Raw genomic sequence first — 20,102 nt, forward strand, 5'->3', positions numbered from 1 at the left:
AATGCAAAATGCTTGCATCAAAATGCAGGGTTCTGCTTGAATTGCAATCCCTGTGTTAAGTAATAAAAATTTCTACAATCAACATTTTTACACAACCAACAAATATTCATACAACAAAATATCTAGACTTCAGTATTTTGACCCCTGAACATTTCAAGTCCAGGCTCATTTGATGGTTTTCAAAAGGTATTAAAATCCCTGATTTAATATAAATACACAAGATGGACTTTGAGAGCAAGCTTAGTTTTGGGAGCTTTAAGCATTCCCATACACAAGAAGACATTGCGAGAGCTGTCCCCTTTTGCTGATGCAATGTAGTAAAGAAATTCAACCAAAAGCAGGAGTATGTCCAGAACATTTTAGATAACACCCCCCCCCCTGCGGCCGCAAGTCCTTACAGTAGCCCATGTAGCCAGTCAGTCCTTACAGTAGCCCATGTAGCCTGTCAGTACTTACAGTTGGAGTAGTTGTGCAGCATCCGTGCCCTTCCTAACTTCACCTTGGATCCACAGGTGCACAGCAGTGTACAGTCGTCAACAGCCTGTACCCCCGGGTAGGTCACTGCTAGCTCTAGGGGCAAGCAAAATACTTTCTACAGGCATGATATCAGCAACCATTTACCACTTCGAAAGGCTTCATTTCTAACTGTAAGATACTGAGGAGAAGCAAACAGCATAAAACCTGAACAGACTGCGAGTTACTAGCAGGCTGTTTTGCTTTTATGCTGGTTGGATAAAGCATTTTTCCATTTTGCGCATGTGCAGTCTCCAGAGGCTAATCAGGGACGACACTCCGCTTTTATGACATTTTCCATTTAAATGAAGTCTCTTCTTCGCAAAAATCCAAGTTAGGCGGAAAGTGTCGTCCCTGATTAGCCTGTATGGACTGCACGGGCTGTTCTGGGAGGACACTTTACGCACATGCATTATGCCCAGTTTTCTCAGAACACGACAGTATGTTCATGATACAAGGCCAAGGTATCGCATACTTTGTCTGAACTTGTGCAGTGTGAGGTGCTGTTGTTCTGGTGTTCGCTCCTTCTGAGGTATGACCTTCAGTTTCTTCTTGGAAGTTTTCACCTCCACCGTCCCCTCAACCTCCGGTGGTTGGCTCGCATTCAAGGGTGGAAAACCAAGCTCTGGACCAACTGCAATAGTTAATTATTAAGATCACTCATAGTAAAGGCCCCTGGTCTTTGGCTGTATATGTATAACATTTAAAGCAAGGTAAAGCATGTGATTATTGCATGTTTTTTATCAGCATTTTTTCATAGGAGGCAGAATATCAAACAGTCATACAATTATTGAGAAAGTTTCTAACAGAAAGACCAATTCCCATATACCAATTTTGAGTGTTTAATTATCCCTTGTTGCAGGCAGTCTATCGGTGCATGACATACCCGCTGTTAAATTCTACACATTTCACCTGTACCTTGATAGTTTCTAGCTGCCAGGACCTCATCCATGTGTGCGCTGACCACGTTTTGTACAATAGCTGCCACCTCTGCGCTGTACGGCTCATCACTGCCCACTGCATGACTGGCCACTGCCTGCGCTATGGCCTGACTGACCGCTGCCTGGTTGGCAACAGCCTGCGCAAGGGCATTGCTGACTGCCGTACCTCCCTCACTCATTGCCTCCTGTGCCTAAAGATAATGTTGTCAGAATATCAGGCAAATACAGGATTTATTACATGTGTGCACAATGTTGTCCCAGATAAGCCTGTGCAGTCCAAACAGGCTTATGAGGAACAACACTTTCTACCAAATGGATTCTGCTCTGAAGAGAATTCTTTTAACATAAAAGTGGATTGTGTCCTTACTGATTAGCCTGTGCACACCACACAGGCTAATTTGGAAGGACACTCTATGTACTTGCATGTATCCTTGTTTTCTCAGCTCATAATTTTCATATTTAGGGCAGTTGTAAATAAGTATGTGCACTAAGTACTGAGAAACCTGTATACCCAAGAAAATTGTGAGAAGATTAAGTGACAGCCCTCATAGGACTGAAGTTTTGTTAAATAATGTTGTATAATCCCAAACAATTAAGACAAACTTACATTAAAATGGAAAGGACTTTGATCTGAAGGAATAGCATAGTAACCATGTTTAACCTTTTCCCGCTCAAAAGCTCAATGAAAACGGCTATACTAGTATGCAACCAGAATAAAACCAGAACAGCCTGCATGTTATTCGCAGTCTGTTCAGGATTTATGCTGTTCTCTGCTCATCAGTATCTTAGAGTTGAAAATGAAGCCTTTACACATTGAATCTAATAAGAAAGGTCTAAATTTAAATTTATTTTCTAAGGAACTGAACACATGTCAAAATGCATATCTGAGTGGTATAGGATTAAGAGAAGAAGTGAGTTTAATGCATGTGTGTCATCTAAGATTAGCCTTGGCAGTCTGCGCAGGCTAACCGGGGACGACATTTTAGGTCTAAACTGGAGCTTTGTCAAGAACAGTCTTTCTTAAAACGAAAAATATAATAAAAAGGGAAAGGGGCATCCCTAAATAGTCTAACTTATCTGGGACGACACGTTATTCACTTGCATAAAAACCCTTTTTCACAGAGTAAGGCTCATATTAAAAGACAAGAGAAAATGTCTGCCACCTTGGCAGCCTCCTCCTCCATGTGCTTGTTGAACTCCGTATCTACAGGGTAGTACGGCTTGTGTTTGCTGTAGTACTCCAGCAGACTGGCCGCGTAACGCTCGTCCAGGATCGGCATCTCTGGAGCCTTCTGAACACGCTTTGGAGAGTGCGTTTTCCGACGCACAGATCTTTTCTTCTCGGACAGCTGACGGCTGTGTTCTAGATGCTGTAGAGCCTTTTCAGCCTCTGCCGCTTGTTGCAACATGGCGGCCGCCTCTTCCTCGTCATCGTCCGTGGTAAGATCCGTGACAGCATTGTCCTTGGGTACACTCATCTAGGAAAGGGGGAACATTTTATGCTTACATTTGCCTGAGTTATTGAATATTGGTAAGGACAATTTACGGCTAAATTAGAAGCATGTAACAAAATAAATACTAGTAACATAAAATTATACATATTGCTTTAAGAAATAAATGGTCACAAAAATCACAATTTGAAATACCTGGTTTAACCCTTTGCATGCTGGGAAATTTGTCGTCTGCTAAAATGTCTTCTGCTGAATTTCTAAAATTAGCATTTTCTTCGATTTTTGTCAAAGAACATTATCAGAATAGCAAACAGTTTGGATCCTGATGAGACGCCACGTTTTGTGGCGTCTCATTTGGATCCAATCTGTTTGCAAAGGCCTTCAAATTCCGGTTCCAGCGCTCAAAGGGTTAAATATGCAAAACTAAGACAACATACTTGATAACAAATATTAAAATGATAGAATAACAGAAGAAAAGAATATAAATGTATAATTATCCATACAACAACCCAATTAAAGAAAGTGAACAAAATGTGTGAGCAATTATAAAGAATGTTCATCTGACTTGCATGGTTGATGGGTGCAGTATATAATGATGAATGGATTTGTTTAAAATTTCAAACAATTTCATGACAGTACAGAGCGAAAAGGTCATTTTTCAAGCTAACATGCATTTTTGGTAAAAGTTGTCTATAACAAACCATTTCTACTCAAAATAGATATGTTTTCCCAAAGAAAAAAACCTACACAAACATGCAGCATTGTTTTCTTATAAAATGTTTACTCACCACATCAGAAAGATGTTCTAAACACTGGTAGGAATGCTGCATAAGGGACAATTCCAAACAGATCATGAATCTATTAATTTCTTGATCTATTGATTCATGTACTCGGAAAACTGGACTTCATGAACGTGCCTAATGTGTTGTACCAGATTAGACTATGCAGTCCACACAAACTTTTCTGGGACAACACTTTCTGCCTTAAGTGTATTTTGGCTGAACCATAAATACCTTTCCTTTCAACCATAAATACCATACAAGTGGAAAAAGTAGTCCCTGGTAAGCCTGCGCAGACTGCGAAAGCTAATCTTGCACCACAATTAAGAACATGCAGAAAGCCCAGTTTTCTCATATGTGACCTTGCCAATAGGTCAGGGAATATGAGTACCATCTGCATGTGTTGGGTTCAAGACTTCCACCTATTCTTCACTGCCCTTTATACTAGTATGAATTCATAACTAACAATATGATAATTTGTTCAATCATATGCAATCCCAGGCGATGTATTGGCATATAGTAAACTCATATGAAGATTCATCATAATACATGAATAACATATTATTATTAAGTTATTGAGTGCAAGAATTCTTCTTAATTTTTATTAAAAGTGAGCTTCACTCCAGCTCAATTGTTTTTCATAAGGTGATCACATATCAATTTTTTTCAGAAAACAATGTATTCAGATAAGATAAACAATTAATTGTCTTCTTAAATGTTCATCTCTTCAAGCTAGACTCTTTTTATGCCCAATCACAAATATGTTTGGGAATTCCTCCTAAACTTCCAGTTATGCAAGCCCTATACCAGCCAATATAATAAAGGGAGCAAACAGATATTGACAAAACAGCAAATGATGTCTTCTTTGAATTTTATATTAACAAAAATCCCAGTTTGATAAACACACATTCTCAAAGTTGTTGCTTGTCTGCTCGTTTCTAAGGTAAAAGTAAAATTCAAAAAGTTGTATGGGTAGACAGTGCATTACCATAGCGACCATTATTTGACCATTGTTCTGTATATGGCAAACATGGCTAAAGCATTAATTGCATTGCTCAATTTTTACCACTTCTGTACAATGATAAACATGTCTTCTCTTTCCCGTTTGAGATGGACTCCAGTTGTTGCATGCAACACATCCTTTCTTCAAGGTTTACATTGAAATTTTGTGAGAAGTTATTTTCAAATCCAATAGAATATGGCAAAGTTATGGCCAAGATTGGACATATATCCAGATTGCCTGCCAGCTGACATGACAGACAGACGGACAGTGCCACTGCTATTTTGTTATAGTACCCCTATATAAGGGACATAAAATTACCCACAAGCCAGTAGTTCAGTTGCATATATTTATTTATTATATTATTTAACCATTCATATCCTTCAAAGATAACAAATGTAACAAATTTACAGTTATAACCAGCAGAGGTCTACACAAAGTAACAATTAAAACATGTTTCCTAATCAAGGAACTAATAAAAGACAAGAATTGAACTATTAATTTCCTTCCTCCTTGGTATTTGTGTGCTTTCACATTTAAGATTTGTTTACTGAAAGGGATGCAAAAATGCATCTGTAGACATGTAAAATACTTAATGCACATCATCAAATGGCAGGGTTACAAAACTGAATAAAACAACATAAAAGAAATTCTAACAAGAGCTGTCAGAAGACAGAGCGCTCGACTATTCCAGTGCTTGACAGTATAACATAAGCCATCACAGGGAAATTGGGGTGAGTGGCCATTTATTAGATGATCTTTCACAAATAAGAAAAAACAAGAGCTGTCACCATAGGATGACATATGCCCCCTATAAACGCTTTGATAGAAATTATGAGGATTTTTCGAAACCTAAACGCAGATTTCGAAACCTAAACGCGGACCCTAAGTTCAAGGTCAAGGTCACAGGGGTTAAACTTTGTGTGTGTATGGAAAGGCCTTTTCCATATACACATTCATGCCAAATATGAAGTTGCTATCTGAAGCGACATAGAAGTTATGAGAATTTTTCGAAACCTAAACGCAAAGTGTGACGGACAGACGAACGGACGGACAGACGAACGGAAAGTCCGATCACTATATGCCCTCCTTCAAGGGTATAATTATTTTTTTTTGGGGGGGGGGGGGGTTCTGGGGGGGGGAGTGGGGGATGGTTTGGTTGGAGTCCATTGTGGTATGTCAGGTAAGTGTTGTTTTGTCAAAGTATGATTCAAATCTGATCATAAATAAAGAAGTTATAGCAAGTTAAGCAAAATTTATTAATTTGACCTTGAGAGTCAAGGTCTTTCAAATATCAAGGTTAAATTCAACTTGGTACAGTACCCTCATTATAGTAAGAAAGTAATTGAAGTTTGAAAGCAATAGCCCTGATACTTTAGAAGTAAAGTCGATCTAAACACAAAATTTAACAAAATATTCAAAGTTACTAGGACAAAAAAAGGACCATAAATCCCTTAAAATGCCAACCAGAGTTATGCAACTTGCCCTGTACAGTCCCCTTACGATAGCTAGCCAGTTTTCCAAGTCTGAAAGCAATAGCTTTGATACTTTAGGAATAAAGTGAACCTAAACACAAAACTTAACCAAATTTGCAATTTTCTAGGTATAAAAAGGGAACATAATTCTTTCAAAATGCTTGTTACAGTTGTCTGCTCTGTTTATAGATTGGGGTCATGTTGGTAAAGAAGTATGCACAATATAAAAGCAATATGACAAGGTACATAGAGAATATATGAGGTGGTACGCAAACTTTATCATGATAAATCTAAGTGGAAACAAGGGACAAAATTGTCACAAAACCAGGTTTTCATTGTGAAAAAAATCTGATAAAGGGAGAAAACTCAAACTGAACTTTTGAAATGAACAAACAAAATTAACCCCCTTTGTAAGTTTGTTTAAAAAAAAATAATCTATTTTTAGTCGTGGCGACCTTGACATTGGAGATATTGACGTGATTCTTTCGTGCGACACACCGTACCATGATGGTGAACAAATGTGCCAAATGATTTTAAAATCTCACAATGAATGACATAGTTATGGCCAGGACAAGCTCATTTATAGCCATTTTTGACCTTTGAACTCAAAGTGTGACCTTGACCTTGGAGATATCGACATAATTATTTCGCGCGACACACCGTCCAATGATGGTGAACAAATGTGCCAAATGATTTTAAAATCTGACAATTAACGACATAATTATGGCCCGGACAAGCTTGTTCCGCCAGCCCGCCAGCCAGCCCGCCAGCCAGCCCGCCCGCATTCGCCAATCTAATAACCAGTTTTTTCCTTTGGAAAACCTGGTTAAAAAGGGCCATAATTCTTACACAATGCTTGTTACAGTTGTCTGCTCTTGTTTATAGATTAGGGTCATGTTGGTAAAAAAGTATGCAAAATATGAAAGCAATATGTAAAGGGAAATAGGAAATATTTCAGGTGGTATGCAAACTTTAACATTCCAACGCTCACACACACAGGAACGCCAACGCCGGGGTGAGTAGGATAGCTCCACTATATATATTTCATATATAATAGTCGAGCTAAAAACTGTGTGAAATGCCAGTACAGTCACATGAAAATATTACATGTATATAAAACATACAAGAACGCCAAGATGGCTTTTTGTCATTACCCTGAGTTTAAGGTACATACTACTGCATACAAATGTTATGGCATATTTGCAAATATTAAAGTTTAGAGCTGAAAACAAATCAAAATGATGGATTATTGGCAGTCATGTTTTTAATAAACCAAAATCATTAAAAAAAAGGTATAATTTTACCCCATGAAAATAAAGACAGATAAGGAAAATTAATAATCACCCAGGTTGCGATTTCTGTTCTTAACAAGAGAATAATTTGAGGCAACTTGACAATAGATCATTCAAGGAACATTTTGCTGATTTTGTTTTAATCCAGAGGTTTTGGATAAAATAATATTATATTGGTTTTCAAGATTAGTCATATAAGAAAATCACCCCCCCCCCATCCCAAAATTCACATTTCCTTACAATGCAAATGATTTGAACACTGGTAAATGGTCAAGCAGTGAACAAAGAGTAGAATAATTTTGAAAGTGGATTTATTATATCTATTAGGTTGGTTTGTAGAAAGATAACATGACATGAAAAACTTAAATTCTTATTATAATTATTTATTGGTTTAACATCATTTTGCATGTTTTACGACAGCCTATAGCAAAAAAAATTGCTTCATTAATATTTTAGGTTGCAGCCATTTTCTTAGGTTGGTCATTTGTGGTGTAAATCCACCAAACAAATGGCATTGTCAATCATTTTATTTAACAACTTCTCTTTCAAATTGGCAACAGATGTTGATGGACGGTGCACTATGACTGACAAGATTAGGGCATATAAAGGTTAGTTCATAAAAACTGTAATACAAAAATATTTCAATCAAAATCAATAATATCAACATTTGTTTCTGATGTGCCGTAATAAAATATACCATATCTTGGTAATTAAAAAACACTAAAAAACCACAAACAATAATATAATGCCTAAATGTGTGATACAGACGGAAATGTTTTCCTACAAGTAGTCAAGTACTACCCCCAGTATACAGGAATAGTATAAAGTAACATTTCACAAAATATTAAAGTAACAAGAAATGGATGGGTGCAATTCTCTTGTTTGATATAAAACAAGAGGGCCGCCAAGATGGCCCTAGTTCGCTCACCTGAGAGGAGTCGGTTCATTCAATATTTACCAAATGTCAAACTTGACCTAGATATTGTCCAAACCAACATCCTGGTCAAGTTTCATCATTATTTCATCTGCGAGTCATGATCAATGTACCTATGAAGTTTCATGATCCTAGGCGTAAGCATTCTTGAGTTATCATCCGGAAACCATTTTTCTAAGTTGAGTCACCGTGACCTTGACAGCCATTGTGTGAATACATTTTTTGGCACTGTGACCTTGACCGTTGACCCAGTGACCTGATAATCAATAGGGGTCATCTGCGAGTCATGATCAATATACCTATGAAGTTTCATGAACATAGGCATAAGCGTTCTTGAGTTATCATCAAGAAACCATTTTACTATTTCAGGTCACCGTGACCTTGACCTTTGACCTAGTGACCTGAAAATCAATAGGGGGTATGTGTTAGTCATGATCATTGTACCTATGAAGTTTCATGATCCTAGGCATAAGCGTTCTTCAGTTATCATCCAGAAACCATTTTACTATTTCAGGTCATCGTGACCTTGACCTTTGACCTAGTGACCTAAAAATCAAAAGGGGTTATTTTCGAGTCATGATCAATGTACCTATGAAGTTTCATGATCCTAGGCATAAGCGTTCTTGAGTTATCATCTGAAAACCATTCTACTATTTCGGGTCACCGTGACCTTGACCTTTGACCTAGTGACCTGAAAATCAATAGGTGTCGTCTACGAGTCATGATCAATGTACCTATGAAGTTTCATGATCCTAGGCATAAGCGTTCTTGAGTTATCATCCAGAAACCATTTTACTATTTCAGGTCATCGTGACCTTGACCTTTGACCAAGTGACCTAAAAATCAATAGGGGTTATTTTCGAGTCATGATCAATGTACCTATGAAGTTTTATTATCCTAGGCCTAAGCGTTCTTGAGTTATCATCCGTAAACTATTTTACTATTTCGGGTCGTCCTGACCTTGACCTTTGACCTAGTGACCTGAAAACCAGTAGGGGTTATCTGCGCGTCATGATCAATGTATCTGTGAAGTTTCATGATCCTAGGCATAAGCGTTCTTGAGTTATCATCCGGAAACCAATTTACTGCTTTGGGTCACCTAACCTTCACCTTTGACCTAGTGACCTTAAAATCAATAAGGGTCATCTGCGAGTCATGATCAATGTATCTATGAAGTTTCATGATCCTAGGCATTAGTGTTCTTGAGTTATCATCCGGAAACCATTTTACTATTTTCGGTCATTGTGACCTTGTGACCTGAAAATCAATAGGGGTCATCTGCGAGTCATGATCAATGTACCTATGAAGTTTCATGATCCTTGGCATAAGTGCTCTTGAGTTATCATCAGGAAACCATCTGGTGGACGGACGGACCGACATGAGCAAAACAAAATACCCCCTATTCTTCGAAAGGGGGGGGGGGCATAATGAGAAAACTGCCCCCCTCCCAGCAGCCATGTTATTCAACTGACTGGATCCATTTTTCATTTTTTTAACTCAACTCTCGTATAAAGGACACAAATGTTCTGAGCATATTTCATGAAAAGTGGGCCAAAAATGTGACTTCTACTGTGTTCACATGTTTTCACTATATACATATAGAGAAAAGTGCCCCGCCCACTGGCGGCAATGTTTTTTCCCCGATCCCGACCATTTTCAAACTCATCTGAGATATCAATAAAACCAATGTTTTGACCAACTTTCATGATGATTGGGCAAAAATTGTGACTTCTAGAGTGTTAAAAAGGTTTCTCTATAGCCAAATAGGGAAAACTGCCACTATATACATATAGAGAAAAATGCCCCGCCCACTTGTGGCCATGTTTTTTCACCGATCTCGACCATTTTCGAACTCGTCCGAGACATCAATTGAACCAATGTTTTGACCATTTTCATGATGATTGGGCAAAAATTGTGACTTCTAGAGTGTTTACAAGGTTTCTCTATAGCCAAATAAGGAAAACTGCCCCGCCCACTGGCGGCCATGTTTTTCAACGGATCGGAACCACTTTTGATCTCACCCAAGATATCATTAAGACAAACATTTTGACAAAGTTACATGAAGATTGGGCATGAAATGTGACTTCTACAGTGTTTACAAGGTTTTTCTTTTTTTTGACCTAGAGACCTAGTTTTTGACCCGGCACAACCCAGTTTCGAACTCGGCCGAGATTTCATTGGGACAAAGCTTCTGACCAAGTTTCATGAAGATGGGACAAGAAATGTGGCCTCTAGAGTGTTTACGAGCAAATATTAACAGACGGATGGACATACGACGGACAAAGACCAGTCACAAAAGCTCACCTGAGCAAACAGGTGAGCTAAAAAGCAAAGGGCAATAACTCTCATTAAAGTGTAGGGTTATGGTTCTTAATCATGAAGTTTCATGTTGATATCTTATATAGTTTCTGAGATATAGCCTTAAAGTATTGTGACAGATGGACGGACAGACAGACGGAGGGACAGATAAACAGACCAACTGGCAGACGGACAACGCTAATTCTATACCCCTCCGCCTTTAGCGAGGGGATAATAAAAGAATAAAATGAACCATATGTCTAGGCTCTAGAACTTTAGCTATAACAAACAAAACAATACAAAATCAAAAAGATCATGGACAAGAAAAATGGACTCCATACATGAACAATTTGGTGCAGATTTGGTGAAAGGTGGATGAGTTAAGAGTGGTGAATGTGCAAAATTGGCATTTTTTTGTATAAACAAAGGGAAATAACTCTTAAATGAATAGCGCTTTTCGGATGGTAATTGAACTTATCCAGAACCCTTTGCAGAAAGTCTAGTGTAGTTTCAAAGAAAATTGTATCTGTAAGAGAATGGCATATTCCACTTACTTTGGTGCCAATTAGCTGAATAACAAACTTGTCCACCATTATGTCAAAAACAATTGTCAAATTGTTTGGCGACGCTTGAATTAAAACTGTACCAGTTCAAGAGCAGAAACTGCCTATTTTACAATTGTTTTTAACTAAAGCACAAGACTTCTAGAGTAGAAATTGGCTAGTTATCAAACCTGGGCTTCATTTTATGTAAACGAACATTTTCAGAAAGTTTGTTGAGGTTACAATGAAAACGGTACAAGTTAGAAAGCCGAAACAGATCATTCTGAAAGTTGTTTATACATTAATTGCAACAATACTGAAGAACCTGCTCTAAATCGGCTCTTAATTGATCTGATGAAACCTGTATCATTTAAATAGCAGAAAAATTTAATCTGCCACCTGCCAAACCATAGATTTGCCAACTGCAAATAAGCTAGTTATGGAACTTGGACTGCATTTGATTTCAAAAGATACTTCTATACAGTTTTGTTAAGATCTGATGAAACATGTATCATTTCACTAGCGGAAGCAATGAATCTGCAGTAACTAAAGAGAACACAAATACATTAAAGATGCTGAATCTGTATCTTTTTCAGAAATGTGTTGATATTTCATTTCAATAATATTGACAACTATAAACGAATAAAACAAACAAGACTATTGCGAAGCAATATATGTCCCCTACCGGCTCCACCATTGTCAGATTCTTTTATTTTTTATATTTGTTGCCATAGAAACCAGAATTTTTGACGTAGGAACAAAATGAAATGACGTGCATAATGTCCATATTGCCATCTATCCATGTTTAAAGTTTCATGAACAAATATGAAGAACTTTTAAAGTTATCGCAGGATACAGAAAAGTGTGACAGAATGATGGACTGACAAACAGACACACAGAGCGCAAACCATAAGTCCCTTACGGTATAACCGGTAGGGGAAAACAAAATACCTTTAAAGCTAAATGGGTGCCAGCTGGCGTCTAAAGGTACATTTTGAAGAACCAAAAACGCTATAACATGGCCATAGTAGTTCACATTTACTGATGCTCAGACGCAGAAAGCTGACATTCCTCACGACTTTAAATCATCTGTTATTTGGGAACATTTTGTTTAACTTATTTTTCTTACACAAAGATTTTTACTTATTTTAAATATTGTAAACATTTGTATACAAAACAAGGCTATTATTTTACAGATACAACACCTTTAAAGCAGAACTAGCACTCAGGCCAAAAAGAAGAATAGTTGTGTTTTCGGTCACCCGACCGACCCTATCTTTTTGGGGCCGACCCAAAAACTTATTATCCAATATTTGCCTTTTTTGTTAATTTTTCCTCGTCGAGTTCCGAGTTCGGCGATTTTTTTCCATCTCCGTCCGGTCGAATTAGGCGATTACCAGAATTATTGTATTGTGACCTGCAAAATAACATCCCGTCGCCGCGAACGCTTTATATTATACACATTGTGCAATCGGGGGACCAGCCTGTTTTTCCCGCAAAATCGATATCCGGCGTTCCGTTTGATTGTAAACATGGCGTCGTCCATTTTGTCCTTCAATTTGAACAAATGTTTTCATCAAGCCGGAACATGCCATTAAAACACAAGAAATTTGCATTTTGGATTGAAGTCACAAAGATGAGTTCACTCCTTTCCACCTATCGCCACAGTTATGTGCCTTACTATTTGATACAGCAGACAACTTTCAAAAAGCATTGTGGCAAAAAAAAGAAATTGCTTATCAAAAGTACTACCTCCTTTTGCAACATTACTTTTTATAACTATTTACATATAAAAGGTTTTTCACAATATTAAAGAACTAAAAGTAGTCTGCAGCAAAATGAAAATGTTCACCTTCAGATGGTAAAGAGTTAACATTGTGTGAAATATCTAACAACAAATATTTGATATAACTGATCCAAACTGCTATATTTAGATATTAGAACAGTGTTCAACACTTTACACTGATTTATGGAAAACATGAAAAATAAAAAGAATTTTAAATAATAATAAGTTTTTCCTACCTACCGACCCTACTTTTTTTCAGGAGGTGACCTGAAACACAACTATTTTTCTTTTTGGCCTCACTTTAAACACACCACCTGTCCCTCTGAAGTTTAAAGCACAGTAAGTCCACATTTAATTAAGAAGTCTTACTCACACAACATGTAACGGTACAACATTGGCTACAATGTACAGCGCTACTCTAGCCAACATGTCTATACCTGTGCAGGTGTGTATCCATGCTGGTACCCAGGATGTAAAGCATTCGCCTGCGAGTACTGGGAACCAGTCTCCTCAGCTACTGCTGCCTGCGTCACTGCAGACTGGGAAGCCATGCTGTTGGAGGCCATCTCCTGTGAGGTATTGAAAATATTAAAGCTTTACCACCATGTTGACTTGTTTGTAGTCCCTCAGAAAATCAAATTTAATTTAAGACCTTTCTTAATTGATTCAAGTTATATTTTCTTCTTTGCTTTCTTCATTGCCAAACCTAAGATATTGATTAGCCACACACAGAATAAAACCTGAAGCTTGCATTCTGGCTTTACTTCTTAGATATAACAAGAGATGTGTTTGTCAGAAACACAATGCCTCCTATTGCGCCGCTTTGAAATTAAATTTCAATATATTATTTGGCTTGTTTAGAAATTATCTCCATTTTCAAGCTTATTACTTCCCTTGGATTGTATTTTTTGACTTTTGACCTTGAATGATGACCTTGACCATTCACCACTCAAAATGTGCAGCTCCATGAGATACACATGCATGCCAAATATCAAGTTGCTATCTTAAATATTGCAAAAGTTATGGCCAATGTTAAAGTTTTCGGACGGACTGGCAGACGGACGGACAGACAGTTTAAATGCTATATGCCACCCTACCAGGGGCATAAAAAGTATTCAGTAGTGAAAATATCAATTTCATTGAAAATACATGAAATGAAATAATATCTAAACAATTTTTTATAGCTAACAACTGTTACTATTGGATCAATTATAACTTTGTGCAAGAGGGCACTTTGTGAATAAGGCCTTAATATGACAATTGAGTCAGCTTTAAAAAAGCACACACAAAAACATGGCTTTGTCACAAAAAAAGGTTTTCAACATTTATTCCATTAACTTAATTAGACTAATTGTACTCTGCCAAGCTCAATCTGCCAGTAAGCTACACAGGGCTTACTCTGACATACTCCAAAGTCGCCGATTGTTTAAAGAAAGCAAATGTGCCTAAGGAAATTTCCAGTTGGCAACAACGTTTTCTTCATGCCAACATTACCATGAATATAACATGTAGGTACTGAATAAGTGAAGTTCACACTCATGTATGTAAGCAGGTATACATAGACACAGAACAAGATGTCTGACAAATATATATATATGCTCTTATAATACAAATATATCTATGTTGTATGTGTTAATGGAAAGAATAAAAAAATAATGATGACAAGTTTCCTTTTGGGTGGCTAAAGAAAATTTATATCCAATTAAAGCCCTGAAACCTGGTTCAAAACACTTAGAGGCAAGGGGCATGCGTACAAGGAGGCTGCATTAATTAAGAACCATGATTTTGATCGTATTTATATAACAAGAGGGCCATGATGGCCCTGAATCGCTCACCTGACTAACCAAATACAATCCAAACCTAGATTTCATCAAGATAAACATTCTGTCCATATTTCATAAAGATTGGATGAAAACTGTGACCTCCATTGTCTATACAAGGTTTTTTCTATTATTTGACCTAGTGACTTGTTTTTTACCTAGTGACCTAGTTTTTGACCCCAGATGACCCAAATACAATCCCAACCCAGATTTTATCAAGATAAACATTCTGACCAAATTTCATTAAGATTGGATGAAAAATGTGACATCTACTGTCTAGAAAATGTCATAAACAGAGGTTATTTTTCATGGCCAGAAAAAATTCAGTTTAAACATTGGTGACCTTAGCAGTACAATAAAGTGTAATTCTCGGCACCAAGTATTTACCAGTAACAAGAGGGCCATGATGGCCCTAAATCGCTCACCTGACTAACCAAATACAATCCCAACCCAGATTTCATCAAGATAAAAAATTCTGACCAAATTTCATAAAGATTGGATGAAAACTGTGACCTCTGTTGTCTACACAAGGTTTTTCTATTATTTGACCTAGTGACCTAGTTTTTGACCTAGTGACCTAGTTTTTGACCTAGTGACCTAGTTTTTGACCCCACATGACCCAAATACAATCTCATCCCAGATTTCATCAAGATAAACATTCTGACCAAATTTCATAAAGATTGGATGAAAGCTGTGACCTCTACTGTCTACAAAGACAAATTGTTTACGGTTTTTCTATTATTTGACCTAGTGACCTAGTTTTTGACCTCAGATGACCCAAATATAATCCCAGCCTAGATTTCATCAAGATAAACATTCTGACCAAATTTCATAAAGATTGGATGAAAACTGCGACCTCTATTGTCTACACAAGGTTTTTCTATTATTTGACCTAGTTTTTGACCTAGTGACCTAGTTTTTAACCCCAGATGACCCAAATACATTCCCAACCTAGATTTTATCAAGAAAAACATTCTGACCAAATTTCATAAAGATTGGATGAAAACTGTGACCTCTACTGTCTACACAAGGTTTTGCTATTATTTGACCTAGTTTTTGACCTAGGGACCTAGTTTTTGACCCAAGATGACCCAAATACAATCCCAACTCAGATTTCATCAAGATAAACATTCTGACCAAATTGAATAAAGATTGGATGAAAACTGTGACCTCTACTGTCTACACAAGGTTTTTCTATTATTTGACCTAGTTTTTGACCTAGTGACCTAGTTTTTTACCCCAGATGACCCAAATACAATCCCAACTCCGATTTCATCAAGATAAACATTCTGACCCTATTTCATAAAGATTGGATGAAAACTGCGACCTTTATTGTCTACACAAGGTTTTTCTATTATTTGACCTATTATGTGACCTAGTTTTTGACCTAGTGACCTAGTTTTTGGCCCCAGATTACCAAAATACAATCACAACCCAGATTTCATCAAGATAAACAATCTGACCAAATTTCATAAAGATTTGATGAAAACTGTGACCTCTACTGTCTACACAAACAAATTGTTGATGGACACACGCACACACGCACGGACGAACACACATACGGACGACGGACATCACACGGTCACATAAGCTCACCATGTCACTTCGTGACAAGTGAGCTAAAAATACAAAGCCGGTGCTCACTGGTATCAATCTAAATCATATAAATAATAAACACTGTTACGTTTTTTTGCTTATTTCAAAGCTATTAATAACACACATTCAACCGTTTTACTTACTTTATAAAATCCCTTGCAAAATCATCTAGTATAATACGCACTAAACATGAGCACCGCATAACGGGTGCCAACGCTCGGCTGCCGTCGCAGTTTTGAATAAATGAAAGCTTGTCAGAATTTTTTTATTTTTTATTTTTGAAGGTCACAGTGACCTTTACCTTTGACCTAGTGACCCAAAATTGGGTGTGGTGTGTAGAACTCATCAAGGTGCATCTACATATGAAGTTTCAAAGTTGTAGGCGGGAGCACTTTGACTTTGGAGCCAATGTTAAGGTTTTAGCACGGCGGACGCAACAAGCTGGCTATGACAATACCTCGGGTTTGCTCCGAAAACAGTTGAGCTAAAAAAACAGTGCCCGATATCTGCCATGACGCTGTCATTTCCGAAAAACTATGTCAATATATTTTGGTGTTTTGAAAATAGCAAATCAATTTGGCTTTATCAACTATCTGTTTCACATTAAAACCCCGGATTATTGATCGTGATGTGTTATCGGGCAGTTGTCATGACAGTTGCATAATAAATATCTCTGACTATTGATTATATTACTGTTGATTGTTTTATTTACGCAATCATATGGTTGATTTGATACCAATGTGACAATTTTAAGACAATTCTTTCTAAGACAAATTGTTGCTCTTAAAAGAGCTGTTTTGTTGTTTCTTGCTAGTGACGAGTCGATCACAGGTCACTTTCGTCGAATCCCTTGAAATCGCTCTCGACATCGTTGGGTTTCTGCTTGTGCCACAGACGAACACAGGCTTCATTACAGCCAAACTCGCGTCCAGCTGCTCTGTTGTCATGTGCCTCTGCATAGGAAATAGCCGCAAGCTTTTCCTTGGCAGTGTACGATGCAAGTATTTTGCCCATTTTGACAATTACAAGATCGGCGCTAAAGTGCCTTTTTCTACAATTTCAAGACAATTAATTTTTTAAGATTTAAGTGATTTGGAGCTGTTTTGATCGCAGTTGATGCTGTTAATTTCACGATATGTAGTCAGTAGGCTGTTTGGAAGATAATGATGCCCAATGCTAAGCTTTTGTGTTTATAAAGACCCTTTACGGTAAGTGTCAATAAGTGTCAATTTGCAATCGTTCACTCAGGCCCCCTAATCTGGCCCCTTTTATTAACACCTCAAATACACGGGTCCCGCTGATAAGCAATGGCCATTCTCAACACATTTACCGATAACACATGGGCCATCTGCTGACACCCAGGGCAAGCAGTCATTATTGCAAAAGAAAGAAACAGAGACACTGTTTTTTTTTATAACATTTATTTCCATTTGACAATATTCAGAATGATAATAATTATAATAATAAAATAATAAGTATTATTTTAATATATATCTATAATACCGATGGTTGGTTTATTTAGCATGTAGGTAATATACGGTGAAGCCATGACAATTACCGTAAGCACAGTTGGCCCCCTTCAATGTTACGGTGTTATTCAAAATGGCTGACACACAGAGAATTACAACAATTAAGTTGAAAATTTTCACAGGAAAATTTTTGTTCTGCTCTTTATTTGTATATAATACGCACCCCCTACTTGAAGAATAATTTGGCAGGTAAAAAGTGCGTATTATATTTGTGTATTTACGGTAAACGAGGCGGACTTTACACTCTCTATAACATCTAAGAAAGATCACTAATGTTAGAAAACTAAGGGAAGTAACCAAGCGGTGTCACTGTAAGAATTTACACTTGAAATGCGTAAATTGATTTTTTATTGGTTTATTTTCTCTGATTTTTTTTCAACACAATTCAGGCGATCTTTTTTTTTCTATCGCCAGAGCCGAGATTTCATCGCTTTGGCATTCAGGCGATGGATTAATTTTGCAGACTGTGATCTGGTTACCTTGTTTAAGAATAATCCAGATAAAAACTTGGCCTAGATATTGTCAAAATAGACATCATGACCAAGTTTCATCAACATTTAGCCATATATCTGGACTCTTGTGTGGTAAGAAGGTTTTTCTGAAATTTTATCCAAGATTTGACCTGATTCCAACTAAGACAAGATATTGTCAAATCTGTACCATATTTCACCAAATTGGATAATACTTGCCGGCTCTAGAGTGTTAAGAAGCTAAAAGTTGTTTTTTCTAAGATCTGACCTTATGACATAGTGTGTAGACCAACATGACCCAGATTCGAGCTTGGCCTACATATTGTCTTGATAAATATTTTGCTGACCCAGTTTCATCACAATTGAGTCATAAATGTGGCCTCTAAAGTGATAACATTGTTTTTCTAAAATTTGACCTTGTGACTTAGTTGTTTAAACACATATGACCAAGATCTGAATTTGGCCAAAATATTGTCTGCATAATTATTCTGACCAAATATCATAAAGATTGGATGAAAAATATGCCCTCTAGAGGATTAACAAACAAATTCGTAGAATTGATATCCCCCGCCAATGTGCTTCTGGACACAAAAGTGTTATATTTGACACTCAAAAAAGCATTTTTTCAAGATACAAAAAGGGCCATAACTCCGTTATTAACAGATGGTGTACAATGCCATTTGGCATGCATCAACCTCTTATCCATATATATACTCATACCAAGTTTCAATGAAATCAGCCAAAGCACTTCCAAGATATGGCTCCGGACACACAAAAAAGCATTTTTTCAAGATACAAAGGGCCATAACTCTGTTATTAACAGACGGTGTACAATGCTATTTGGCGTGCATCATCCTCTTATCAATATATATACTCATACCAAGTTTCAATGAAATCCTCCAAAGCACTTCCAAGATATGAGTCTGGACACAAAAGTGCCGGACAGACGGACGGAAGGACGGACAACGCCAAAACAATATCTCTCCCCCTATGGCCGGGTATAACAAGCATAAAGTTGATGACACACAATGCACTTTGCAGGATGCAAGACATAGGAAGACCACAATAGTTTATAATGGCCAGGTGAGCTAAGACCCACTGGAAGCAAGACCAATGCAAAGCGATATTCATTTTAAAGAAACAGAAAGTGGCAAACAGGGTGAAAATTCATCTCCTCTTCTTGCAAAAAAAAACCTTAAAAAGACGCCATTTTGTCAGTCAGTAACAAATTACCTTTCTAATGCACAAAACACCTACAGAAATGAATGCCCCTCTATTCTAAACAATTATTCTTATGAGACTAAATGATCACAATATGCAAGGAATTGTTTACCTCCACATGACCTTGTGACATCTCTGCGGTCTCCATGGCTACCTGGTGGTCAGTTGCTAGGGCGATAGCGTGCTGGTCCTGGTGGTCCCGCTTGCCTTTCCCCACCCTGGGAGAGGCCCCAACACCACCCAGCCCACGGCGCTCGTTCCGGAACTTGTCACACAGAATCACATACCAGGAATCCTGCAGAGGAGGGAGTAACATTATGTTTAAATGCTGTAAGTTTTGAATTTAATCTATTGCAGAAAACTTGATATTAGTATTTTGGCTTAATAAAAAAACTCTACCTTTTGAAATACCATACAAGTCATGGAAAAACATTGTGTTACACCATTTCAGACCA

The 20,102-nt window shown here is 37.4% G+C and overlaps 1 protein-coding gene across 1 annotated transcript in view; it reads right to left on the minus strand.

The window, feature by feature from the left end:
- LOC127867764 (uncharacterized) overlaps nt 1-20,102 on the minus strand; it is a 56,171-nt gene that overhangs the window by 4,956 nt on the left and 31,113 nt on the right. Inside the window, exons 8-13 of the mRNA XM_052409147.1 lie at nt 19,760-19,942; nt 13,449-13,580; nt 2,618-2,932; nt 1,432-1,645; nt 989-1,147; nt 457-570 (exon numbers count right to left, since the gene is read on the minus strand). Coding sequence (XP_052265107.1) covers nt 457-570; nt 989-1,147; nt 1,432-1,645; nt 2,618-2,932; nt 13,449-13,580; nt 19,760-19,942 — 1,117 coding nt within the window. The remainder of the gene's footprint in view (nt 1-456; nt 571-988; nt 1,148-1,431; nt 1,646-2,617; nt 2,933-13,448; nt 13,581-19,759; nt 19,943-20,102) is intronic.

The sequence above is a fragment of the Dreissena polymorpha genome, chromosome 2, assembly GCF_020536995.1.
Source record: "Dreissena polymorpha isolate Duluth1 chromosome 2, UMN_Dpol_1.0, whole genome shotgun sequence".
NCBI classification, from domain to species: domain Eukaryota; kingdom Metazoa; phylum Mollusca; class Bivalvia; order Myida; family Dreissenidae; genus Dreissena; species Dreissena polymorpha.